At 34.6% G+C, this 27659-nt stretch overlaps 1 protein-coding gene across 2 annotated transcripts; it reads left to right on the top strand.

The window, feature by feature from the left end:
- Window positions 1-151: 151 nt before the first annotated feature.
- LOC128209943 (reticulon-4-like) lies at window positions 152-27593 on the top strand. 2 transcript variants are annotated; one of them, XM_052914217.1, is made up of 10 exons: window positions 152-649; window positions 3400-3462; window positions 9533-9562; window positions 14205-14273; window positions 15579-18074; window positions 20636-20843; window positions 22567-22705; window positions 23087-23156; window positions 23953-24058; window positions 24731-27593. In XM_052914217.1, the coding sequence occupies exons 1-10, from the start codon at window positions 319-321 to the stop codon at window positions 24777-24779; spliced, it is 3561 nt and encodes a 1186-aa protein (XP_052770177.1). In that variant the 5' UTR covers window positions 152-318; the 3' UTR covers window positions 24780-27593. The 2 variants fall into 2 exon arrangements, with proteins under 2 accessions (XP_052770177.1, XP_052770178.1); XM_052914218.1 differs by lacking the exon at window positions 3400-3462.
- The last annotated feature ends 66 nt before the right edge of the window (window positions 27594-27659 follow it).

Raw genomic sequence — 27659 nt, 5'->3', positions numbered from 1 at the left:
GCTAGATATGAAATCCAAACAAACATGTTCCATCAAAGCAATACAAATTTTATCATTTATCTCTGCTCTTGCGGAAAATTTATGCGGTATAAATCGACGGTGAAGCGAAACCCCGATAAGTTGACAGCTCCACTCCACGTTTTACTTTGTTCCCGGAAGTGGGTTTGTCAACAGATGCGCATGCGCACATTGTGAATTGAGTATCAGTCATTTCCAGAAAAAAGCGTTTATTTTACTTGATACTTTAATGTGAGTATACTGACAGTAAATAAAAGCATTATTTTCGTAATTCCCAATTACAACTTAAGCTAGTAAAACATGTCTGATAATTATGGAGTCGAAGATTTCGAAAAAATCGATTCGGTCCAGGCGGATCAAGATGGTAACATCACGTCAACGTCTGTGACGGGGGACGGAGAAATGGCTGAAGAGGACAGGTATACTAGCGAGGAAAATAACGACGACAATCTGCTAGGCGACTATGCCGAAACAGTACCAGTTGGCGAAGCTATTAACAATTCAATGGGATCGGGGGAACCCCTGATTTCATTTGATAGCCCTGTACCAGAAGAGCAGGAACAGTTTGAACCAGAGCCATCAAAGCCGGAACCTGTTCAAACTGTTACACCTACTGCAGCCGACGGTTCAGGTAATTCACAAATAGTCCTCAGAAGCAAAAAGATTTGTTTAGCATAGATGTAACACTTGGTAATGTAAATTTCTGCATGGTACTTTGTCAGAAAAATACACTAATCAATGCAAAGACACATAGAATAAAAAGATTCTGTCGGGGGGGGGGGGGGGGTAATTCGCTGCATTGAGAATGGTTCTGGTTCCAGGAAAATTAGTTTTGGTGAAGGGTAAATATAAAATATAAAGTTAAAAAACAACAAAGACTTGCTTGACCGTCTCCTTTTTTCATAAACAATCAAAAGCACAATGACATCTTAAGACTATTGTCAGATTTTAGTTACTAAAAGCCAGGTAACCATTAAGTGTACTACATAAAACTGATAACTATTTTGTATATAATGCAAATTATGGCCCTTCATTATTGGACTGTTTAATGAGGTTTTGCATGTAAGCCATTTAAGTCATGATCTTGTCAAGTACTTCATCTATTGCTATGAAATATTTGGCAAGTATTCATAACTATCTAACCTACGTATTTCATTGAGTTAGATAAGCTATTTTACATATGGATGCCAAAAAAATATTGGGTGTCAACCTTTATTATTCCCATACGTGGTTCGAGGCACATCACAGAACGTAACTTACAAACAGCTTTATAAGATAATATGTAATTACTATAATAGCCTAATATAGCTTACTACTGCTACATGCTACATAGAATATTGTAAGACCATCACATATGTTTGTAAATAATAAAAAGAAGCTGGTTAACTTTTGTAAATGAAACAAGATATATTTTAAATATTAAATGCATTATCATTCAGGCATTATGTTATGGATTTTTTGCAATTTTTTTATGAAGCTATATAACTAGTTAGAGAAAACAAAACACTTGACACTAAAGAGCTGATGATGCATATTCTGGCCCTTATTATTCGGCTTAGAAATTCTGGTTAAGGTTTTGAATGTAATCATGCATGAGTCCATATCTCAGCAACTACTTGATGTATTGCATTGGAACTTCAAGCAAAAGCCCCCAACTATCCAACCTATATAACTTATAAAGTCAGAAAATGTCCTGCATGTATTGCATATGATGTCCCTATATTATTCATCAGAAATAGTTGTGCATGCTGTCTCTGAGACAGCTCTTGAACTGTGAACTGCCAATTAGGCTATGAGTAGAGATACAACCTGTTGCTTCAACACTTGTGTGAGGTAACTACATACTAGTAAACTAGTAAACTGAAACCCCTAGGGCACATAGGTCAGTTGTTACTGCTTGTGTGCAGGAACCAAGTACTTGCCATGCAAATGGCTTGACCAATCACGGTGCTGAAACTTACAGTAATTCAGGTACATTAAGAAATAAATTTTCACTTTTCAAGTAATTAACTAAATGTTGCATTTTTTGTAGCATTTAAAAAAAGTATTTTGATTAAATGGCAATTTTTTTTCATCAAATGAGAAACGGAAATGTTTAACTTAAACAAGGCTTCGTCATGTATGTACAGTACACTGAACGAGTTAAACCCACTTTCTGTTTCCCTCTGCTTTTATTTTTCACCCAGCCATCACAATGAATTAATCCACTATTCCTTGGGGTTTGGATTTTATAAGAATATACGCTAAAATTAATTTTGTTTGAATAAAATTTTCAGAGAGGGAAGCAATCAATTTTACCTTTTGCTGAAACATGTGATAATCAAGTTTATCCCACAGAGTGAGGGAGGAATATGGCTCATTGAATGTACTGTATTTGTTATTCTTTGTTTATGCTTTTCCAATGATGTTTTCAATATATCCATCATAATTCAGTCTGATATATACTTATATGCACTAATGCAAAGGTTTACAGTGTTTTTCCTGACAAATTTGAGGTGGAAGCTTTTCCTTATTTACCAGTGCTAAAACAAACTATTTTGGCAAAAGTGAAAATAAATTTTTCTTCTTTTAAAAGTTATTTCTTAAACAAATTGGACTCCCTAACCAATTAAAGGAAAAAGGAGAAGGGGATGTAGTAATGGTAGGCGTTTGTTTCTGTATGCGTTTGGGCCATCTTGTCCAGAACACAACTTTTAAAGTCTTATTGAATTTGAGGTATTGAATTTTAACTTGAGTAGAAAGATCATAATTATGTAGAAGAAGTGCAGTGCAAAAGTACCATAACTCTGGTTGCAGTATTTTTTAGTTGTTGCCCTTTGTCAATTTTCATTCTTATTTTTTGTCTGGAGCATAATTGTGATTGTAATGTATTGAGCTGATTTGAAACTTGACAATTCCATCAACATCAATGTTAAATTTAAATCTTAAAAAAAATGATGATGTGCTAAAATATAAATATATCTAATTTTTAACAGGTACACCTAAACAGTTAAAGTTTTGAACAATCAGCTCAATGTCTACAACTGCAATACATGCTACGAAAAACATGTTGTATGTTGTTTTGCACCAGTCAATTGTAACCACGGCCCCTCCAGGTGCGAGGAATAGCGGGGACTTTGACTTTCGGTCCAGCCAAGCCCGATAAAAACCCCGCCCGCTATATTTGGTGAGAATACAAAACCACCGCATTCACCCGGCACTGCGGGGCCACCGGAAAGGTGAAAACACAGCCCATTTCCCCGGCTATCCCCGGTATAGCCCCGGACCTTGGGGGTCATGGTTACAATTGACTGGTGCATTACATTACACTGTGATGCATGTTTATTATTGTACTATAGTAGTTAGAAAAAATAAACTTAGGAAAGTCAGGAACATTTTCAGTTGGAGGTCGCATGAACACAGATTATGGAGGTGTCATGGGCTTGCCGGGCATGCCAGTGCTTTGTAGGTATCCCCGTGGCCAAACTTTTGGTCAAAGACAGCCCTTTGTTTGTTCAAGTTAACCTTATCCTGTATCCCTATGTTCCTGCCAACACAGAACCCTGTCAAAATATTCTTACTAAATCAGGAATTCATAAATGAAACAAAGTCGAAATTTCTAGTGGATTTCAGAATTACGTACAAAGCTTTACATTTAAATGCAAACAGTTATGAGATCCCATATTCATTGATGTATTGCCAGCTTTTTGTCAATAATTTGCACTTAGGAATAGCATTCAAAGAATAATTTTGGGCATCATTCAATATGTTTGGAAGAAAATACACTGCTAATTATTGCAGAAGCTGGTGTTGATCTGTTAATCCTTTGTCAAAATAATGTGAGCTATACTTGTACATCGGTATTGACAACCTGGATAACATATAGCAGTTGTTTTGACATGAATTCTACATGGTTTCTGTGTTGTTGGGAGACACAATATCTCATCACCCACTTGTTCCCATCACAGTTTCATAATTCGTTATTCCTCTGCTTTAACATGATTGTGAGAAATAGTACCATTTGTATCCATCCATGTTTGAATGTTATGTAAACAACAAAAACTGCTCGTCATTTCTTTTCTTTTATCCATTTTTAGCTCTACTGGCCAAAGGCCAGAAGAGCTTATGCGATGGTAATGTGTACGTAGTATGTGCATCCGTGCGTCCGTGCGTTCGTGCGTCTGTAAACAATTGCTTGTGAACACGATACAGTCTTCGATGAAACTTGTAGTATCTAGATATCCATTAGAGCTGGGTTCCTTTCGAAAACCAGCCAGATCCGCCCATGCATGCCTACATTATGGCCCTTGATAGTATAAAAAAATGCTATTGTGTATACAATTGGTTGTGAACACGATACAGTCTTCAGTTTTGATTGTATCTCGATGAAACTTGTACAGTATCTAGATATCCATTTGAGCTGGGTTCCTTTCGAAAACCAGCCAGGTCCGCCCATGCATGCCTACATTATGGCCCTTGATAGTATAAAAAAATGCTATTGTGTATACAATTGGTTGTGAACACGATACAGTCTTCAGTTTTGATTGTATCTCGATGAAACTTGTACAGTATCTAGATATCCATTAGAGCTCGGTTCCTTTCAAAAACATTTTTTAGCTTTAAGTTCTGTAGTTTGCGCATTCGTCTTAACAAAATTGGTTGTGAATGTTTAAGTTATGCACCTGGTGTCATTACTGGCCACACCCAGGGTTCACAGGTTTGGTAAACATAAATCTGGAAAGGTTTGAAAATCTTTTTGTGTGTTCGTGCATCCATCTCAGCACAATTGATAGTGAATGTTTGTTCAAATTGATCAATGTTGTCGTAGGATGCCCTTGCAGGGTTGCCAGCGGACTTGAAAAGTCAGGGAAATTGGGTATTTTTTCAAGGTCAGGGAATTGTCGGGGAATTTTGAAATTTGGTCAGTGAAAAATGAAAATCCTGAAAAGTCAGGGAAAAGTCAGGGAAAAATTATTTCAAAGGTCGAAAAATATACGCATTGAAGGTCTTTCTTGGCTATGGCAGTCTTTAGGCATTTAATATTTGACTTTATCACTCTCACAGTTAAGCATTAAATTCAAATAACAGTAAACTGTGATATTAAGAAGCATTATATGTTAACTTAGTGATTATAATACCCATTATTTACCTTAGAACATCATTCAGCCTAAAGACTGAAAGGCTTTGCAACCCTTGCCTCCAGAGCTGACTAATACGTAATTTCTGTTGTATTGTAGGAATATAACACCAGAAAAGAGAATTTACCTGACATTATATTCTAATCTATAGATTATTATCCTTGTTTCAGGTGTTGCGGTTTCTTTATATCATCTAATAAAGGGATTTGATGGCAGATAATATAATTAAATTACTCTGTTTCAGGCTCTTCCTTGTTAGCATGACAAATTAACAAATATGAGTTCAAAACAGACATCTTTCAATAATAACTGGCTTACGGACACAGAGTTTAAGTGTTGGGTAGGAAAAGACCCAAACAATGTGCTTACTTACACTTACTTACCATACTCATTCAAAGTCTTTAATTTTATAGTGATTATTTCATGATATGCCAAAATGAGCCCTATGTTCTTGTTTTCATGCTAATGTTTCACATGTTTCACTGACCAACAGTCACACTGTGTTTGAATAGAAATAGTTAAGAATAGTAGAACACTATGTTTGAATCATTACTTTGAGGTACAATGTAAATGTTTTATATTTTGGAAAATAAATACAAGTTTACATGCAAAAATATAATGGGAGGATTGGACGGCTATAGGGGAGGTCAGGAGGCCGTTTATGTGTTTGACGATTTTGGTCAGTGAAAAACATGAATTGGTCAGTGAAAAGTCAGGGAAAAGTCAGGGAATTTTATTTCACCAAAGTGCTGGCAACCCTGCCTTGACTTTGACCTTTTGACCAACTTTTTTTAACTTTTAAAACTACAGAAATTTTTACTATGAGTACAGTTTTGAAAGCATTTTTTTTTGTCAGATGACTTTTACTTGGCACATATTAAAATAGTTCATGCAACTAATCTGCTTACAATACTTGGCTCAGATGTTGAACGTGCTACGTTTTCAGGAACCCAAACACAAAACATAAACTGTATGTCTGTTGCCTTTTACCCATACATACATGCTCTGGATTGATATGACCACAAAAGCCATGCCAGTAGAGCATAGGCCCTTTTGGGCCTCTTGTTTAAAGTGTGCATTGGCGATTACGTATCCGCCTTCTTTTTTCAGTACTTGAAAAAATAAAAGGGAATTACAATTGTTTTGTTAGCTCACCTGTCACTTTGTGACAAGGTGAGCTTTTGTGATCGCCCTTTGTCCGTCGTGCGTTGTCCGTCAACAATTTACTTAAAAGACATCTTCTCCTTAACCGCTGGGCCAATATTAATAAAACTTCATAGGGATGTTCCTTGGGTGGTCTTCTATCAAAGTTGTTCAAAGAATTCAATTCCATGCAGAACTCTGGTTGCCATGGCAACCAAAAGGAAAAACTTTAAAAATCTTCTTCTCCCAAACCACAAGGCTTAGGCTGTTGATATATGGTAGGTAGGATCACCAAATGGTCCTCTACCAAGATTGTTCAAATTATGGCCCTTGGGTCAAAATTGGACCCGCCCCGGGGGGTCATGGGTTTTCTCTATATGTTTATAGTGAAAACTTCAAAAATCTTCTCCTCTGAACTTACTTGGCCTAGAGCTTAGATATTTGGCATGATTCATCGTCTAGTGGACCTCTACAAAGTTTGTTCAAATTATGGCCCCGCCCCGGGGGGTCATGGGTTTTCTCTATACGTTTATAGTGAAAACTTCAAAAATCTTCTCCTCTGAACTTACTTGGCCTAGAGCTTAGATATTTGGCATGATTCATCGTCTAGTGGACCTCTACAAAGATTGTTCAAATTATGGCCCTGGGGTCAAAATTAGCCCCGCCCCGGGGGTCATGGGTTTTCTTTTTATGTTTATAGTGAAAACCTTAACAAATCTTCTCCTCTGAACTTACTTGGCCTAGAGCTTAGATATTTGTCATGATTCATCGTCTAGTGGACCTCTACAAAGTTTGTTCAAATTATGGCCCTGGGGTCAAAATTGGCCCCGCCCCGGGGGGTCATGGGTTTTCTCTATATGTTTATAGTGAAAACTTAAAAGATCTTCTCCTCTGAACTTACTTGGCCTAGAGCTTAGATATTTGGCATGATTCATTGTCTAGTGGACCTCTACAATGTTTGTTCAAATTATGGCCCTGGGGTCAAAATTGGCCCGGCCCCGGGGGGTCATGGGTATTCTCTATATGTTTATAGTTAAAACTTCAAAAATCTTCTCCTCTGAACTTACTTGGACTAGAGCTTATATATTTGGCATGATTCATCGTCTAGTGGACCTTTACAAAGATTGTTCAAATTATGGCCTTGGGTTCAAAATTGGCCCTGCCCCGGGGGGTCATGGGTTTTCTCTATATGTTTATAGTGAAAACTTCAAAAATCTTCTCCTTTGAACTTACTTGGACTAGAGCTTAGATATTTGGCATGATTCATTGTCTAGTTGACCTCTACAAAGATTGTTCAAATTATGGCCTTGGGGTCTAAATTGGCCCCGCCCCGGGGGGTCATGGGTATACTTGATATGTTTATAGTTAAAACTTCAAAAATCTTCTCCTCTTAACTTACTTGGACTAGAGCTTAGATATTTGGCATGATTCATCGTCTAGTGGACCTTTACAAAGATTGTTCAAATTATGGCCTTGGAGTCAAAATTGGCCCTGCCCCGGGGGGTCATGGGTTTTCTCTATATGTTTATAGTGAAAACTTCAAAAATCTTCTCCTGAACTTACTTGGCCTAGAGCTTAGATATTTGGCATGATTCATCGTCTAGTGGACCTCTACAAAGTTTGTTCAAATTATGGCCCAGGGGTCAAAATTGGCCCCGCCCCCTTGGGGGATCATGGGTTTTCTCTATAGATATGTTTATATAGTGAAAACTTAAAAAATCTTCTCCGAACTCACAAAGACAAGTAACGTCTTAATTTAAACTGGATAACATATTTAGTACACATACCAATTTTCAATATGGGCCACATACAACAATTAATAACAAATATACATATATAGATACACATGTAAAATCAAGTAGTGACAAGAGCTTAGATATTTGGCATGATATATCATCTAGTTGACTTGTACCAATATTGTTCAATCTTTGGCCCTGGGGTCAAAACATGGCCCCACCCGGGCGGTCATGGGTTTCCTTATATATGTATATGATGAAAACTTAAAAAATCTTCTTCTTCGAAACCAAAAGGCGAAGGACTTAGATATTTGGTATGAAGCATCGTTTATTGGACCACTATTAAGATTGTTCAAACTTTAGCCCTGGGGTCAAAATTGGCCACGCCCCGTGTTCATAGGCTTAGGTTTTCAATATTTGTATATAATAGAAGCATAAAAAAAAATTTATCTCCGAATTCACAAGGTGTAGAGCTATTTGGCATAATACATCATTAAGTAGACCTCTACCTTTATTGTCCAAACTTTGGCATTGGGGTAAAAAATGACCCAGACTTCTAAAAAACCTTAACTACTTTGAACCATCCAGATTTCTTATCAAACCAATGTGCAATATATGACAGGTGAGCGATTCAGGGCCATTTGGCCCTCTTGTTTTTTGTAGAGGCAAAGAATGAAAAGAACTTGAAAATATAGAATTGTGCTTTTTTAATTGCAGGTGTAGAGACAACATTTTAATTTTCCATACATTATAAAACTGTTCTAACAACACTGCATGCATGCTGTATTTGAACCATGTGCACTTCTCATAGCCTTGCACATCTCATTAGACTAAAAATGATAATTATGCATTTGAATAGCATCACACATTTGACATGTTAAATGTTTACTACTTGGAAATCGATCATTCACCAAGTTCATGTTTAATGAAGATGTTAAAACAGCCTGTAATTATAAGTGTGAAGTTTCATCCTTTCAATTTAAGTGTTAAGGAGTAAGTAATTTGCCCAGTAGAGAGATTAAACTCTTCATATCTTAAGTGCATCCTTTTTATGAGGATATTGGTCTAATTTATTGTTTTGTCAGCTCAGATTTTTAGCTTGCCTGTATTTCAAAGAAAAAAGTTGTTGTGTTTTGATGGCCTTTGTGTGATTGGTTTAAACATAGCCATAACTGAAAATATGTTTAAGATTGTCAAATGAAACTTGGTACACATGTTTTTGGAGACAAAACACACTTGTATAGGAAGGTCTCAACTCTGGCTTCAATAAACGTTCAGTTATGCCCTTGTTGAATTGAAAAAACAACAACAACAACAGAACAGTTCGCTCTGCAGAGCCCTTGTTTACTGTCTGTTGTATTTTCATGACTTGGTCTTGTCAGAGCCTTGGTCTTGTTTTTTTTGTGCCTCTTTATGATGATCACTAGGACGGCAGATGATCGCTGTCATGTAGTGCTACATCATGTATACTAATGATGGTATATCATTTATCACAACATGTCTCTCTTCCATTTTCAGGCTGCTGGGGAAAGAATGTAGATCCCAGGGGTGAGTGTAAATACTTCTGCAGAAGTACTGTTTTTCTTTTTTCTTGTTTTTTGTTGGTGCCATATTCCTCCTAATAAATGCATCCAGTGGTGTAAGTTCATTCACTTGAATATTTTTTGAAAAATAATTATTATTTATAAAAACAAAACAAAGGATTGCTGATTGTTTTCTGCTTTTGTGAAAAAAAAAAGACAAGAAATAAACTCAGACCCAATGTTCTTGTCCAACTGTGGAAGGCGACATTTAATAAGGGGAATATGGTATGATAAATTTTGTGAATTACGGTAAAAGCTTTATGTTGTTTGCCAAGTCCAAATGATTTCAACAAGTTTATAGATTTGAGTATGTCAGTGTCGACAATTACTGTTCAAGCTGTAACTTTGCCATGCATAGAGGGATTCAAAAAAGTCTTCATGTTTGGGCTGTAACTTTGCCATGCACTGAACTTAACACAAATGGTGTCTATGATAAGATGGCTAGTCGCATACAAGGTCTGTACATCAAAGGTCAAGGATAAATTTGAAGGTCTATGGTCAAAATGCATTGTACTTACTGTTTGTGATGTAGCTTTGCTATGCAAAGAGCGATTTTAATATTAAGTAAAACAAATATTCTCCATGACAAGATTTTGTCTCAAGTATGAGGCCTGTACTGTAGCCAAGGTCAAGGTCACACTAGAAGATGATTGTTTAAAATGCCTTGTATTATGTCTTGTTCAGGCTGTAACTTGATCATGCATTTGGAGATTACGTGGCACCAATGTTCACCATCACTAGGCAATGTGTCTCTTGCAATATCCATGAATGTAGGTCAAAGGTCAAGTTTGCACTTAAGTTTCATTCTTCAATATTTTATTGTATTATGGCTTGCAGGCCTGTGATGAAGTTATGCATGAGAAGATTTTGAAATAATATGGCAAGAATGTTGACCATGACTGGAAAAAATATTTCCTTGAAAAAGCCATTGTCTGTAGCGAGTGTAGGCCAAAGAATCACTTTATGATCAAAGGTCAAAATTCCATGTATTTTGGCTTGCCCAAGCTATAACATGGGCTTTTTGGAAAAATAAGTGCTCTAAATTAAAGTTTTAATTAAGGGCATATAAACCTGTTACAGTTTTCTTTATCCATCTGTATTTTTGTTCATCACTAGTTCAAGTTTAATATGCCTAAACTTTCTGTTTGCAACAACGATGAAAACTGATGAAAACCTGGTTTAATATATACGGTAGTGTTTTTTAGTGTTTTTTTTAGCTCACCAGAGCACGAAATGAGCTATTGTGATTAGTCTTTGTCCGTCGTCCGTCCATCAGTCTGCTGTCTGTCCGTCAGTCTGTCTGTCAACAATTGCTTAAAAATTCTGTCTGTCAACAATTGCTTAAAAAACATCTCCTCTGAAACTACCTGGCCAAATTCAATGAAACTTCACAGGAAGCCTCCTTGGGTGACCATCTACAAAAAATGGCCAACTTCTGTTTTGCTTTAAAAAAACATCTCTTCTAAAACTACCAGTCCAAATTCAATGCACCTTTACAGGAAGCTTCCTTTGGCGACCCTCTACAAAAATACAACAAGGGGTCACGATTGATCAACAACTACAAACAACAGTAACAACAACAAAATGGCTGACATCCTGTTTTGCTTTAAAAAAAAACACATCTCCTCTAAAACAACCAGTCCAAATTCAATTAAACTTTACATAAAGCTTCCTTGGATGACCCTCTACAAAAATACAACAAGGGGTCACGATTGATCAACAACAACAACAACAACAAAATGGACGACTTTCTGTTTTACTTTAAATAAAAAACAACTCCTCAGAAACTACCGGTCCAAATTCAATGAAACTTGAGAGGAAGCTTCCTTTGGTGACCCTCTACAAAAATACAAGGGGTCACGATTGATCAACAACTACAAACAACAGCAACAACAACAAAATGGCTGACATCCTGTTTTGCTTTAAAAAAACATCTCCTCTAAAACTACCACTCCAATTCAATGAAACTTGACAGGAAGCTTCCTTGGACAACTTTCTACAAAAAATACAACAAGGGGTCACGATTGATCAACAACAACAACAACAAAATGGCTAACTTCCTGTTTTGCTTTAAAAAAACATCTCTTCTAAAACTACCAGTCCAAATTCAATGCAGCTTTACAGGAAGCTTCCTTAGGAAACCTTCTACAAAAATACAACAAGGGGTCAAGATTGATCAACAACAACAACAAAATGGCCATCTTACTGTTTTGCTTTAAAAAAATCTCTGAAACTACCAGGCCAAATTCAATGAAACTTGACTGGTAGCTTCATTACATGACCCTTTACAAATATAAAACAAGGCATCATCATCAGTTAAGATATGTTTAAATTGCAACATTTTTATTAATGCTTTATCACAGAGTTGTGGCCCTTTGCTTAGGTGAGCGTTTTAGGGCCATGATGGCTTCTATCATAATACTTCTTTAAGTATACTTTTTTTATGATACATAAGTCCATTGTTTGTCCAAATGTTGACTCTAAATTTCAACTCTGAATCAGGATAATAGTCCCTGACAACATGATTTTATGATCTTTTTTAGATGAATTATCTTTGAAAGGTCATAGTTTAGGAGTCAATTAGAAGCAGGTGTTCTTTTTTACCAACATTTTCTTTATTCGACTATTATATTTCAAACGACATTTTACATTGTGCCAAGTGGATAAGTTTAAATGGTTTAAAAGTTCTTCACTTAATTGCACATTCTATGAAGATAGATTGAGCAAAGGTAATATCATATTTTTCTTAGTGATTCTAAGAGTAGTTTTTGTTATAATACACTAATGGGACTTCTTATCATATAGAAGCTAATGTTTTAATAATCATGTGTACTCTGTATATTTCTGGGTAAACGGTTAAGCCTGTGTGTTAGATGTTGGATGTATGTTGCCAGGTTTTCATTAAGATTGTCTGCTTCCCAGGTATTCACACAAATGGTTCATCTTTCTGTAAACATGGGTGCTTTCAATGATCACCTACGCAGTAATCTCCCTTGATGAACAGAAACTATCGCTGCCACAATGCAGGAAGTTTAACTGTTAAATATAGACAAGTTTGAAAGACGGGTAAAGCATGACTTGTGTTAAAGAAATCTTAAGGAACCAGGAAGTCTAAATCACAGTTCAATATCTTTCCTGTTGGAAATCACCAGCTTTCAAATGTCCTGTTAAGAAGTATGTGCCCAGCACTCCCACTTATTGGGAAAACCATTAAAACATGCACCATTTTAACATGTGGACAGCCCCTTTCAAACTTATGTGCCTGACCTCCAACTCCTGTAAAAAATCACAATAATACATGCACCATTCTAACATGTATTTTATTAGTCAGGGCCTTTTTACCATTTTGGGGGAAAATGCTCAAGCCCTTTTTACCATTTTGGGGGAAAATGCCCTAGCCCTTTTTGTGCAGAAATAGTGATTTTTTTTTTAATGGTAAAAAATTCTTAAGAGAGCATTTCCAAACATTTGGCAACAAATTGAGTAAAATCAATAAAGCAGTAAATAAATGATTCCGAAACATCATTTTATTTCCCTTTCATGCTTTCCATGGTTAAATTAATTTAAGATTTGATTTTATTGCATTTTATGATGAACACAGATAGAAATGACCACTGTTTTATGAGATCAGGAAATCGCCTCTTTACCCACAGTCAGTGTTCAGAAGATAGCGGAAAGTAACCCTTCTAGTTAGTTTGGATTGTAGCCAGATTTATGTGGCTAGACGCAGAAGTGAAACATCTGTTGTCGTGATCAACTGTATTAAATGGTTATATAGCATTGTCTTGTAAAAAGTACCTCTTCCGTAACAAAGTTTCTATGCTACGGATGTGATGTTTTCCATTAAATATTTTACGTTGTTCTAAAACTAGGCTCAAGCCAACGTTTGTTTTGTGCCTGTATTGTTGTGCTGTGGTAATTTGTGATACAAGTGTTTACCTGTTTGTAGCTGCTATTTTGCCGGAAATATTTGTGAATATTTCACTCAGCTGTGTTTTGCAGGAAAATATTATATGAAGATCCGAGAAGTCTAAAATGATAACTGATTTATTTTTCGTTTTATCTATCAATCTGGAGATCTGTGTTATCAGTGGATGTGGTTGATTCTGTGTGTTTTAAAGTTGGGTTCTGGAAATATATCAACATATCTTCATGCTGAATTTCCATAGATTTCACATAAAGTGTTTCTTCATGCAGCAATGTCTGAATGTTGGAATGTCAATTATTGATATTATTGGAAGTGGATAATTGTTATTTCTCCAATATGTGAGATTCAAAAGTGTTTACACAAAGATGAAAGACATAACTGTATAGTGTTATGGACATATTGATTGTGGTTTAAATTGCAGTTATACTTGCCACATTATGTTTTGTATAGTGTTAGTTTGTTGATTATGTATGTATTTGTTGTTAATTTGTTGTTAGTTTGTTGATTATGTATGTATTTGTTGTTAATTTGTTGTGTAAATAGTATTTATTTTTTTTACTTTTTTTGTGTTTATTTGCAGTCAATCGAAATATTTGTGTTTGAAATTATTTGACTATAAAGTCTTTAAGTTTCAATTTTGTTTCAATTTGTTAATCACCTCCTCATTCCCTTCCCCTAGATGTAAGTAACATGTCTGAAGGGGCTGAAGCTCAAAAAGGGGCCGAGATGAGCCCCGACATCTCGCCAGGTAAACGTTATTTGCCTATTGAGAATGGCTACCCTTTATACACGGGTATATAGGTATTTGTTGACGGCTTTGTAATTCTTAAAGCATGTACGGCTTTCATAATTAATGCATTTTTAAATGAATTGTTTTTTTTGTTAATTTATTTTGAACTTTTGTCATAAGAATTATTTCTGAGTCATGTTGTATGTAGTAACATATAATTTTACTTTTTAGTTTTTTTATATTCTAGAAGTTTATATTGTAAATTATAAGAATTGCACAATGAATGACAGTGTAATGCAGTAAATTATTGGCTTTATATAAATTTATTCTTTTGGTTCAGTATAACTGCATGGCTAACAAGGCTGTAGTTTTTATTTATCTTTTCCGTTTTATTATATTTGCCTGTTTGTATTTCCATTGTTTAGCATGATAAGGGCAAACTAACAGCTTTTGGTTTAAGAGGGCTATTTTATACATTATTTTCCTTCATAGGTCACGCTTAGGGCATGTACTGTAAAGTGGTGTTTCAGATTTGTACATGTACATGAATAAGGTTATGACATTCTCGACAGTGTTTAATGAACTAATATCTTTTATCTGAACAATCATTACATGATGAATGTATAGATTATGGCCATCATTATCTAATCACATGTATCCTTTATCATATGAATTGTTTTTGTATTAACAACAGCTGTCGTAGTTGCTGAATGTTACTGACGAACCAAACTCTAGTTTTTCCCCAAGTTTTTAACTTACCGTAACATGGTACATAGATTAGCTAAATTTGTTACTTTAACACCATGATTAAATATATTTTATTTATTTTATTTTTTAGTTGACCACCAGGCTTCATTCACATACATAACATAAATAATTTTAAAGAACTTGGGATTGACCGTATATCACCAGTATCAAATACTGCATTAATATACAATGGACTGTATCTTTTGTACTTTATTTTTAAACCAAATATACTTAGAGTGATATGATATATAAATTATGATATATTGTAAGTTACACTGTAAGGACTGAGCAGACAGGAGTGTGTTATAGAGAGGGAAGATAATGGTTAATGTATTGCACAGATGATATAAATACCTGTGGTATCATGTAGCCATGATATTTGCCTAGTGGGAATCACATAGTTAACAGAGGAATTTAGTTTTTTGTGGGGGTTTGTGTGATAAATGTGTGGATGTTTCTAGTTGTATATACAGAATATTTCAACTGCTATTTTTTATGTGAATTTGAAGTGAATTTGTCATTGGATTAAAGTGCACAATGATCAGTTTACTTTACTGTGTCACGTTTTTTTCACAGAAAGTATAACGAAAGTTGAAACATTGAAACAATATGACCATGTTTATGAGTCTGAGCTGAGTTCAGGATCTGTGATAAGTTCATCTGACAACGAATATAGCAGTTCTGCAGAGGATTCTGACTCAGAAAATAGTGAATCCCCTTCTTCTGGGGAGTTCAATCTGGATATGGCTGAACCAGAAAAGATGGAAACAGAACTTGCTGAAGAGCCTGGGGCTGCTTCAACAGAAGAAAAAATCAATGAAAAAAATAATGAACTCACTACAGATATGGACAATAATTCAGATGCTCCAGATAGCGAGAAGATGATGGATGATCAAATGGGTGCTGTTGGAGGTTTAGCCCTTGACGAAGATGATCAAGCTTACATTGCATCTAAAACAAAAGTAGAAAGTGATGCATATGTTGTTTACCCTGAAAATAATGACATTACAGATAACAATGACTCTTGTGAAGCTGATAAGGAAGTTTTTAATCTGAAAGTTGGTTTAAGTGACCAAGAAATGGACAGTATTTTTGACAAACTTACTAAAGACGAAGATGTGGATATTGACACAAGTTTAGAAGCAAGTGAAATGCCTTCCTTTTCTCCTGACAATGAATTGATAATGACAGAGCCTAGATCAGATGTTCCAATGTCAGTGTCTAAGGACACTTCAGATGATGATAAGAGTTTTTCATCCAATGACTCTTCAGATGGCTCAGAAGATGAAGTAGTGTGTACTGATAGTGATGTTACTGACAATGAAGATGAAAATGTTGGAGAGTGGAATCCTTCACCAGTGTATGAACATTCTAATAGCCTTGAGGATGATAGATCTAAATATTTAGACAGCGGAAATATGGAATCTGAAGTTCTACAAGGATATGAATATTCTGATAAAGGAGAAGCTGCTGAAAGTGCCGTGGGTGACACAGAATTGCATAATCTTAGAAATGATGTTAAGGGTCTCATGGCAGAAGTGGAATCCCTGGTACAAGATAACAAAAGTGAGAACGTGATGCTACCAAGTTTGTATCCAGTAAGGAGTATTGACATTGAAGAGCCAGCTGAATTCTCAGAGAAAATTGAAGTAATTCATGACAAACCAGTGGAGTATTGTAAATCTTCATTAAGTGATCCAGCTAACAAAATAGGCAGCACAAGTGATCTTCTTCATGTTAAGTTCTTTTCTCCTACAAACATGATTTTATATGATCCTGAGTCACCAGTAATTGATAGGGTGTCAGTTGCTATGAGTGATGAGCTAAATGATTCTGAAGAAGAAGCAAGATTAAAGGAAGTAGATGATGAACTTGAACAGCAAAATCTCAAGGACATCGAAGACTCACTTCCTTATGCAGATGAGTCTGTAAATTTCGAAGATGTTAAACAAGAGGTTGAAATAAGACAAACATCGAACTTAGAGGCTGAAGTGGTCAAGGATTTGAGAGAGGTACTTGGTGATCTTCAGGCAAAACGTGAACAAGAAAGGAAACAAGAGCAGAATCATGAATCAGATAATAATATGTATGGAGACAACATTGAATCTGTTAGTGTGGAAAATGTGCAGGAAATGTTTTCTAGCCTAAAAGATGAAGATTTTAATGATGTCTCAGACAAAGATGATTCAAAGAATGAAGAGGAGATTATGGAGTCATCTGTCGAAAAGGGACCAGAAGAAGAAAAAGATATTTCTGAAAAAGATGCAGATGGTGAATTTGAAATCCAGGATGATGAGGAAGTAGTGTTAAGACCTAAAAACAGAGACAGAGTTGAAGTAGACAGACATGATTTTGATTCCATGATTATTCATGATGTAAGTGAAGCTGAACCACAATATGGCGGATATGCAAGAGAGTCAATGGTCATACATGATATTGACAATGACAGTATTAACATCAAAGATGCTATAAACAGTGCTGCACAAGACCTTGTCTACAAAGAGGTACCCAAAATTAAATCAGACCAGTTAAATATTTGTGAAGAAAGTGAAATTGAATTAGATATTCAGGAAAAAGATAACTCCCTGATTTCTGAAAATCCAATGCAAGAGGTGCCAGACATTAATGAACCAGTTGAAGGGATTGAAGATAATGATTTTAGAGAGGAATTAATGGATATTGGAAGTGAAATAAATGATAATAATGATAAAATTGAAATAACCAATAGTAATAAGGAAAAAGAAGCCATATTAGATGATTTTGAAATAAAATCTGTGAAAGGCACAAAATGTATGGAGACTCAAATGTCGGAAAAGGTTGAATTTCAAGAAAATGAAAATACTAGTGCTGTTTCTGCTGAAAGTGTTGAGATTGAAATTCAGGAAAATGAAAATGCAGGTGATATTTGTTGCAAAAGTGAGCTGGTTAATGAACGCAAAGATGAAGTTCAGGCAAGTGAGTTAAGTATCACATGTGTTGAAGATATTGTTCAAAAAGATGCACAGAGGACTGAAAAGCCAACTGAGATTAAACAGAAGGCTATAGAACTTGCACAAATGGCAGTTAAGGAAGGTACCAGTATATTTAAATTGTTATATGTAGTGGCTTTTGATTATACTATTTGTGTTCAATTCTCCAAATTGATACTGTGAATCGTGTTCGCAGACAATCTTGGGATTTTAAGTATTTGGTTTTTACTTACCATATGTCAATACATAATGAGGAAGTAAGAAAATGCTGTACTTGAATACACTGCATGGACAGGCAAGGAGAATTAATAATATATAACCTCCAAATTTACATTTCTGCAATTAGCAATCTGCTACTGGCATGCTATGATTGTGGGCAATAAACTTCTACATAGTTCATTTTGATATTGATTATTTCCCGAGGCCTGCTTTTGGCCTCAAGTATGTTTACTGTACATGTTAACTTTGCTTCCGGCATGGTATATAAGTTTCATAGGATCAAGTTCCTATTGTTTGAGCTGAAAAAGGATGTCATTTAGACCCAGACAAGAGAGAATAAATGTGTGTAATAATCCATAACTGATTCATAAGCTCAAGGCTCATTGTACAAGATATCTAGAATATGTGTGTGCATTTGAACATGTTATAGGATGCATGCTTAACAGTCATGAAATCATGTAATGAAATGTCACCCTGCAATCAATGGCTTGCAGTGCATTGGTTATTGCTTTAATTGGAAGATGAAAGATTCTGTATGTTTCTCATACCACATGTCTCTTGTACTTCTGCAGGCTAGAATGGCAGAGATCAAGGATGCAAATACCAGACCATGCTTTGTTTTATAGCTCACTCAGAAAACTGTTGTAACCACATTGATTTGTTGAGTATATTTTATGGTCTTCTTCTGTGAACTCATTGAATCATAGAAATGACTCATATGGCACACTTTTTTTGCATTAAAGGTCATTAGAGCATTATTGGTTGGTTGGCCATTTAGTTGAATAGAAACTGTAAACCATATTTCCATATAGTGCTGAAATATTGAAAACAAAATGGAGAATGAATGATCGAGAACTATCTAATTTGTCTGTGTACATCATAGAGTGGTGATTTTCCATTTTTTTCCAATTTAAATTGCTAGCGGATCAATGACAGACATTGTGGTCGATGAATCAGGTACCTCGTTCTGCAGTCTAAAATAGAAAATTCCAATAAACTGTGACATAATGTCTCACATGCAGTAGAAAAGTATCATCATGACATGCCATAGGCTCTAGTCATTATAATCCAACATTACACTAGAAAGTTGAATGTAATGAATTGAATGAATTTTAGGAATTACCTTCCAGTACCAATTACTTTGCAAGTATGTTACTAGCATATATGTGTGTTTCACTGCTTCCTCTGTCTTGCTTCATAATGCATGCGAAATTATTAAGAAGATTGTTACTGCTGCTGTAAATTATATATGAGACTGACACTAGTTAACACATGTATATTAGGCCATTGGTAGCTTTCTAACTGTCTGGAGGCCAGACCATTTTGTTAATAGCCATTTCATCAATGCAAAGCTTGACATTTGTTTTGAAGACTAATCAATGTTTCAAGCATGGCTTTAGTAGAGTCTTGGGTTCAATATTATTCACTCAATTTCAGTGTCATATCAATTTATTGGCCATATTTTCTCTGGTTTGGGTATAGAATAATTCAGTCATTCCATGTCATAAAATGTGTCTCATAAAACTAATAGCTTGCCTTTTTGTGTTTTGAGAGTCACAAGTACCATATATTTTCCAAACATGAACAGGTCACATAGAATATTCAGAATACTGGACATTCCTTACAGTCGTGGGAATGCTTTGTCTTACTTTTTGTGGAAATTCTTGGAGGGTTATTTCAACAGTTTGTTGAATACACTTCAGATAAACTGATGAATTTTAAGTGTATGTTGCATGCAGTTTAAGCATGTATGATGTATACATCACATCTATTGTTCGTAATGATTGTTAGTAGTTTTTCTTGGAAGTATTATTTTTGCAATGACCTGCACGAAAATGTTCCTTCTCAAGTGGTTTGACCGCTCGTAGTAACCGGTAACGGGTAGTAACCGAAATGATGTTCAGCACATTGACATTTATTTGCTATACATGCCTACTCCCAATTTTTCAAAGTTCTTAAGCACAACAAGTTTAAGTAGCTTATTTTATTAAGCCAAATTGAATTTTCACTGGATCTTCATTTTTATAAATAAAAATGATCTTATTGTGATAATCATGAAGATAACTTCCTTTTGAAGTTCAAGATATCTTAAAAATGTAAACATTGCACAAATTATATCAAAACAAAAATAGTGAGCTTAGCTTAATCCTGTTATATTAAAGGGACTTAAGATGTTATGAGAAATTGGGGTCAGTACTTAAGAATGATGTATGGTCAGGCCATTACAAACAAAAAAGTTTATTTCTTTTTATACATATTTTTTTTTACATGCATTATTTTCATAGCTGACAGTTTCAGTCAGGGATAGTGAAAAAGAAACTGCATGTAACTAAAAGAAATATTTCACCATCCTTGACAGATCCTAAGATCAGTACAAGGCAATATAATTAATGAATTAATGTGTTTAGAGTTCATCAATCATTCTCTCTATCTTTCCATACACAGTGTTGGAGCTGATCTACTGGCGCGATGTGCGGAAGACTGGGGTCGTGTTCGGAAGCATGTTGTTCGTGCTCATTGCCCTGACGTTCTGCACAATCCTTAGTGTTGCCGCCTACCTCTCCCTAGCGATTCTCACTGTGACACTCAGCTTCCGCATCTACAAGAATGTCATGCAGGCTGTCCAGAAAACAAACGACGGACATCCATTCAAGTAGGCATTCATTATGATTATGTTTATCTCTAGCAGCAGCAAATGAAACTGTACTATTATGACGGGATGGACTGGTCTGAACCTTTGTTTTTATTTTGTTGGTTTAACTTTTCTTTTGTAATGAGTTTGTCTGTTTTTTGAAGAAGAAAAAAATCAAGGCGTTGTAATGAGATTTGTGTTGTAGTGGTTAGTGTTGTTGGTATGCATAAATATTGACCTTAGCTATCACTCAAACACTTTAAGATAGTCAAATGAAACTTGATACACATGCTGGTCATGAAGAGCAAGACCCATAACTCTTGACTTTAATGATTTTGTTGAATTATGCCCTTTGTTTGACTGAAAAAAACAACAACGTATGAGCATTGGCCTTCGTCCGCATCTCTTGTTATGATTACTTGCAGCCTGTGAAAATAAGCACTAGTGAGTAAGTGTCCAATTGCTTTTTCCTTGTCCCATTGAAATTGTTACAAAAATTTTGATGGAAAATTGAAAATTTTGATAAGGACTTGGTTATTATTTTATTGGTGCAAGCTTGCACAGTTCTGCATATGCCTTTCAGTCTTCAGTGATTTTTTTTGTGCAATTTACTGCCTTTTAAAGGCTGTTTAACCTTGCGAAAACTTTCCATTTTCCCCAAAATTCTATAATTTTTTCCCAAATTGATGATTGTATATTACTTTAACAAATCAAAAAGCAATGAATTCTTGAAATACAAACAAAATCTTGACAATGCTTACTCTTTCATCGCATATTGTATGCATAAAATAGTTAAAACATGTATATTTGCCATTATATAAGATATTTTGACCTGAATTTGTATTTTTCCCAAAGTCAACATATTTTCCCAATTTGCAAGGCATAGGCGGTGAAAATAATTCCCCAAAAAATCACTGGTCTTATAAATTATATGAATGCTGGAGTGTTTTTGAGTTGAAAATTTACAAAAACATGAAGCACGTTTTCTTAACTTATTTCTATTTCAAATGTGAACTAGATATATCCCTGGTGAACTTTTGTTAGCTGATAAACGATGGCTTCTTCCTGTTATTCACCAAGTTGAAAATGAAATTAAAGCACCATTACTTAAATGTTTTTCTTGGGAAGTGCAAAACAAGTTGCAGATCCCAGCAATTTAAACCTGCTGAGTAAGCAGCAAGAAAATTTTATGAGTGTTAATTCCTTTCTATTGTAATGATAGCTTGATTATGTAGACTATTGCAAGTTGATTAAATCATCATTCAGTCTGTGGCAACTTGTATTGTTATCTTGTAAGGGGGACATGAGGAAATATGGATGATAAATTGAATTAATTGTCACCCTAGAGCAAGAACTGAATGTTCTACGAAATTGAAGTGGTCATGTTGAATAGTTGTCTGCATCTCACCAAAGAAATTCCATGTACATTACCCAGTAAAGTGTCTTCTTAAAGTGGTCATTAGTATTGGTTTCTCAACCAGAAACAAAATGAAGTCTGATAGTTATAAACTAAGCATGACGGAGGTGTCTGCATTTAATACAAGATCATTGCTTTGAGCCTAACCAGAGCATAATCTCTTGGTTTCTTCAAAGGGTACCAGTACTGCTGTCCCCCTAGGAGACAGACACGGTACAGGTTCATTTCAGCTTAACGGCATTAAGCTAAATAAGTTTGTACAAAATAAGCTGTCTTAAGAATGGAACTGAAAAACAAATGAGTATAATTTACTCATATATATTGCAGGAATCTGTTGGAGATGGACCTGTCTCTACGAAGTGATGTCGTTCAGTCCGCTGCCGACAAAATTGCTGCAAACATGAACAACATGACTGCCGAACTGAGACGCCTCTTCCTTGTTGAAGACTATGTTGACTCCATCAAGGTACACATTGAAAGTTTGTGCACTTAATCACGTTGTATGTGAACACAGGTTAAGCTATGTTAACATGCAAGCAATAATGTAAGGGGTCCCTCATCATTTTTCTTCATCTATGGATTTCATTGGGCAACTTTTAGAAATAAGCCTGGTGCTGCCAGCTAAAGATGGCATCACTTGTCACTTAAAATCACACAATTTTTGTTTACTGAAACACAATTAATCAACTTGATTGACAATTCTATTAGCTATTTTGCTTTGATAATATTGAAATGTGACTTATGTTGTGCTAAGCATTATTTATCTCTTTTATAAGCTTGTCTATTTCTTAAAAGAAAAAAGTTGAGGTATTTTGATAGCCTTTGTGACTGTGTTTGTATATTTCAGTTCGGCCTGCTGCTGTGGCTGTTGACATACGTGGGAAGCTGGTTCAACGGCATGACTATCATCATTCTTGGTACATATTACTCTTCATTGTTCTTAAAATCTGAGACAATCGCATGACATATCTTCTTGAGGGTGCAAAGCTTAATTAAGAATCTAATACTTATCATTTTCTGGTACTTGTCCATGTGTTTCCTCCCAACTTCGACCACACACTTGTATTTTAATGGATCTGATTAGTTCATTGGTTTTAGGCCTTAAAAATGGTTTGGTTAGGGTTACATCCTTTTCAAAATTTGGTAGGGTTTATTTTAAAATTTTTATAAGGCTTTTTATAAGAATGATATTTTTATCACTTGAGAATGGTGTTAAAATAATCTTCTGTTTAAAGCATTCAAGGTTTTAAACTATATATTGAAAAGCACTAAAAAAATGAAAAATTTGTTTTTTCTTCTTTCTTTTTTCTTTCAAACTGACTATGAAAACAGTAGGGTCAGCGCCTATTTCGAAGGTAGGGTAGGGTAACTTGAACCAAATGTATATTTTTTAGGCCTTATGATAATTTTTTAAAGTGAAGTGTAAGACTTGATAATTTAGGAGATAAATGCTTGAGGGTAAAGCCTTATATTTTATGAAGGTTAGTTTAAATACTGTGTGTGTATAAGTATGTAGGTACCGGTACACAAGTAAACAACAGTATTTCACAATCACTATGGTTATTTCCTAGTATATTTATGAAGTTTTATTCTGAAACATTTTCATTGCTGATCTAAGGTTAATTAAATGTGCGTCATATGGTGAGAACGCAAAATATGCTAGTTTTATTTCACAAGTTATGAGTATTAACTCGTTGTGTTTGTACATTATAGGAGTGGTGGTGATATTCACGCTGCCGAAGGTATACGAGACGTACAAGGGGCCAATTGACCAGAACGTGAACATGGTCCGTGGCCAGCTCAACAACATCATGGCACAGTGAGTAGAATTAAAGCTATCATGAATACTGAAATAGTGAAGTCATCTGGTATTTGTGTTGACATTTTATTTTGGTTACTTTAAAAAAAAAAAAATTGACAGACCTGGCCCAAATATCACGATAAAAATCTTAAGTAAAATCTCAATCACAACTCAATTTACCAAATCACATCATAAGTTATTAAAAATCATATATGTTTTTATACTTTTTAAAACAGTATTTTTGGATAGAATGTGTTGATAAAAACCTTTTATCTATATTCCAAAGAGAACTAATTTTAGCGCAAAAGAAGTATTGATTAAGTGTTAAAAAAACAATGAGTTGTGTGGTGTTAATTTTATGTAACAGTGTTTGTTACAATTTTTAAAGTAATAAAACCAAAATTCAGGATAGTTAAAACAGAATACATTTCGAATGACTGGCTAAGTTCTAGAGCTAGAAGTCTTCATATTGAACAAACATACGTTATTAAATATCAATATTTAATAAAGACAGAGATAAACATTGACAGCTTAAGAAATCAGTTTTAAATTACTATTCTATCAATATAGGTATATCTGCAGTGGATTCATTTCAATGCTTAGTGTAAAATGTTGAATTTAAGTCTACAATTACATAGGTTTTGAAGTCTGGCTAGAATTCATACTTACATTTAATGACTGTACTTTCAGGGTGTCATCAAAAATTCCTTTCCCCAAAAAGAAGGTGAAGTCCCAGTAAAGGAGAGTAAACATCGGAGAAGGACAGAAATTAGAAGTTCCATCATGCCGTCACTGGATATCACAGTTCGGAGACACAGCGTGAAGATTTTTCATGGAAAATTAAGACTTACATAAGGATACAACAGTGTTGACTGTACATTGAAGCTTGTTGAAATCGATCATCACTCATGTTAAGCTTATAGCTGCTAACTTTTTGCACAAATGTCATATAAATGTTCAATTATTGTTTGTTGTTTTAAGGAGTTTGATAGTCAAAAGAAGTTAATTTCATCAAAACATGATACTGCATTACTGTTGATAAAGATGTTTGAGCGGCCATTATTTCTATTAAAGGTGAAACAGTGTCAAAGTTAGGCATTACTATGTGGGAGGAAAAACTGAGAGAAAATATAGAAAGGAAGCGTTTCAATCTTGATGATGTCGTACTGTTTCAATAAACTATGTTGTGCCGAATTCTGCTTTTGTGCAATGCATGAATGGAAAGGATAGCTTGCGAGTAAATGAGTAAAATAACTTTCACTGTTTCTTTTGATGTAAACTGAAATACAAGTAGATATGACAGATTTATTTTAAAGTAATTTATTTGGGGTTGCGATTAATATTGACTAAAGCTTAGAGATAATTTAGTAAAGAGATAATTCTTAGAATTTCATTCTCAACACAGAAATTTATTTTGGATGTTTTGCTTTAAAGTTTCAAAAAAAATATAAATCCCGTCTATGATTTTGGTAATTCTGCTTCCAGTGGTAAAAAGTACTACATTTGAAAAAAAACAACCCTCTCATATCTACTTGTGCCAAGTCTTGTCTCAAGTATTTTTTTCCTTAACGAATCTTCCTCTTTTGTCGTTCTTGTCTTTCAACTGTTGTTTCTTTGTTGCGATTTTACATCTGATAATACAAAGGCTAGTACTTAAGCAATCTGCATGCAATGCAGTTGATTGGTCTTTGCTCTATTACTGAAGATTGGATTAGAATTTATCTTAGTTCCATCTGTATGTTTATATCCTCAATAAGTGCCCAGAACTATATAGTGCTGTTTTACAAAATGAGACTATTTATATCTTCATGTTTATTTATTGTTATGAAAACCTAATATTGGTACTGCCTTCAAATGTATTTCCTCTTTTCTATGAGTACATAATAAAGATACCATTTCTCTTTAAGTACTAATCATAAAAAAATAAATATGCTGGACAATTGGAAGAATGAATGTTCCTAGTTTTGTTTATTTTCTGATCTCATAGTTGCCAGTTTATTGTTCACTCTTTAAAAGGAAACAAAGTCCCTATAGTTCAAACAGCTGGTATAAACTTGTATTATCGTTTTTGCTTATGAAACAGGGTATGTAGAAATTAAGTGTTTTCTCAACTAAAACTTGGTAGTGGTCACTGAAATTAAAAGTCGCTGTTAAACAGTTGTTCTTACAAACCTTTCATACAAAAATTAGAATTTAATATTTAAAACCTGGCACTAATTGTTTAGTTTCAACTTGAGCAGCTGCAGATAAACTACATTCATAAGAACTTAATATGTGTCTTCAATGCCAATTTTGAAAAATCACTTTCGATTAAAGATTGTAAAATGTAAATATTACCATGTTTCAATTTGCAATGTTTGGGCTCACGGCGGCTTTGAATGTATCGTTGTGACTTGAACATGTGAAGCTGTTGAAAATGTATGGTATTTAAGAGTTGATATATGTACCAAGGAGTTTGCAGAGTTCCACTTAGTAAATTCCTATGATGAACAGATATAATGCGGCTATGTGATTTTTGTAACATCAGTACCATTCATATTGTAGAGCTTGTGCCTAATATTTGTATATTTGTTAAAGTCAACTGTGTAATAACATTTATAACTATTTTGTAAAATGTTGTATAGTTACTGAATATTGGTGTGCACAAGGCATTCAATACTTTATAATAATGTGTTAAACATGTTTTGAAGCAGCTTCGTTTCATATATGTGAAGTATTGTCATAAAATAGAGTTTTCATGTTTGTAACAATGTAAAGTATATGACTTTGTATTTAGAAAGAACATCCTTACAACATAATCTTCTTTTTCTCTCATATTTGCATGTTAAGATGTAAATTTAATGGAGAATACATAACAGAATAGAGCAATATAAATACATACTGTCTACCAATTATTGTGTGCATTTTCATGAACTGCAACAAGAAAAAAATAGGTCATATTGATGACATCAAATATGATCATAAACAGAGTCCGAAACAATGTAAAATCTTCCATGGAATTTAAAAACATGGCACTCTATATGTGCTGGCATTCTATTTTTAGTCACAGGAATATATGATACATGTCATATTTCCTGTTAACAACAAATTTACCACAGGACCTACTTCTACTTGTTGCGGTTCAGATATATTGTATTCAATTAGCATTGTGAGATTACTTAATATTATCTTTAGGTTAGTAATGCTTGTAAATAAAGACCATGACTTCACTTTATAAAGGCAAATTAGGACTGGAACCTCGTTTAAGTTCAGGCAAATTAGGACTGGAACCTCGTTTAATTTAAGGCAAATAAGGACTGGAACCTCATAAAATTAAGGCAATAATAACATTTTATGTATCAATAGAATTTGTTTTTTCCTAAATATTAATCAATGAGTACAAGTATACCTATTTGATAGTATTTTTTCATGTAGGTCGTTTACACGGCCATGTTATTTGTGTAACGTATCAGTCAGTGTGTTTCTAGCTTAGCAAGCAATGTATGCCTTTCTTCCACTTTGTCAATATTATCTTTTTTTATTTTAAATGGTTATTAAAACGTTTTTCTGTCCATTTCAATTGTTTGTTTTGATTTTATCCAAGCATGGTTCAAAGTGGAGCGAGAATCAATGCATTTGT

The sequence above is a fragment of the Mya arenaria genome, chromosome 11, assembly GCF_026914265.1.
Source record: "Mya arenaria isolate MELC-2E11 chromosome 11, ASM2691426v1".
In the NCBI taxonomy this organism is placed as follows: domain Eukaryota; kingdom Metazoa; phylum Mollusca; class Bivalvia; order Myida; family Myidae; genus Mya; species Mya arenaria.
The sequence above is the reverse complement of the archived record's forward strand: the minus strand, read 5'-3'. Positions and strand labels throughout refer to the sequence as shown.

Excerpts from the sequence above, each read along its gene's own strand:
- LOC128209943 (XM_052914217.1), top strand. The coding sequence starts at position 319 with ATGTCTGATAATTATGGAGTCGAAGATTTCGAAAAAATCGATTCGGTC. Across the intron at positions 9,563-14,204 it reads AAAGAATGTAGATCCCAGGG|ATGTAAGTAACATGTCTGAA; the intron begins GTGAGTGTAAAT and ends CCCTTCCCCTAG. Across the intron at positions 23,157-23,952 it reads CATGACTATCATCATTCTTG|GAGTGGTGGTGATATTCACG; the intron begins GTACATATTACT and ends TGTACATTATAG.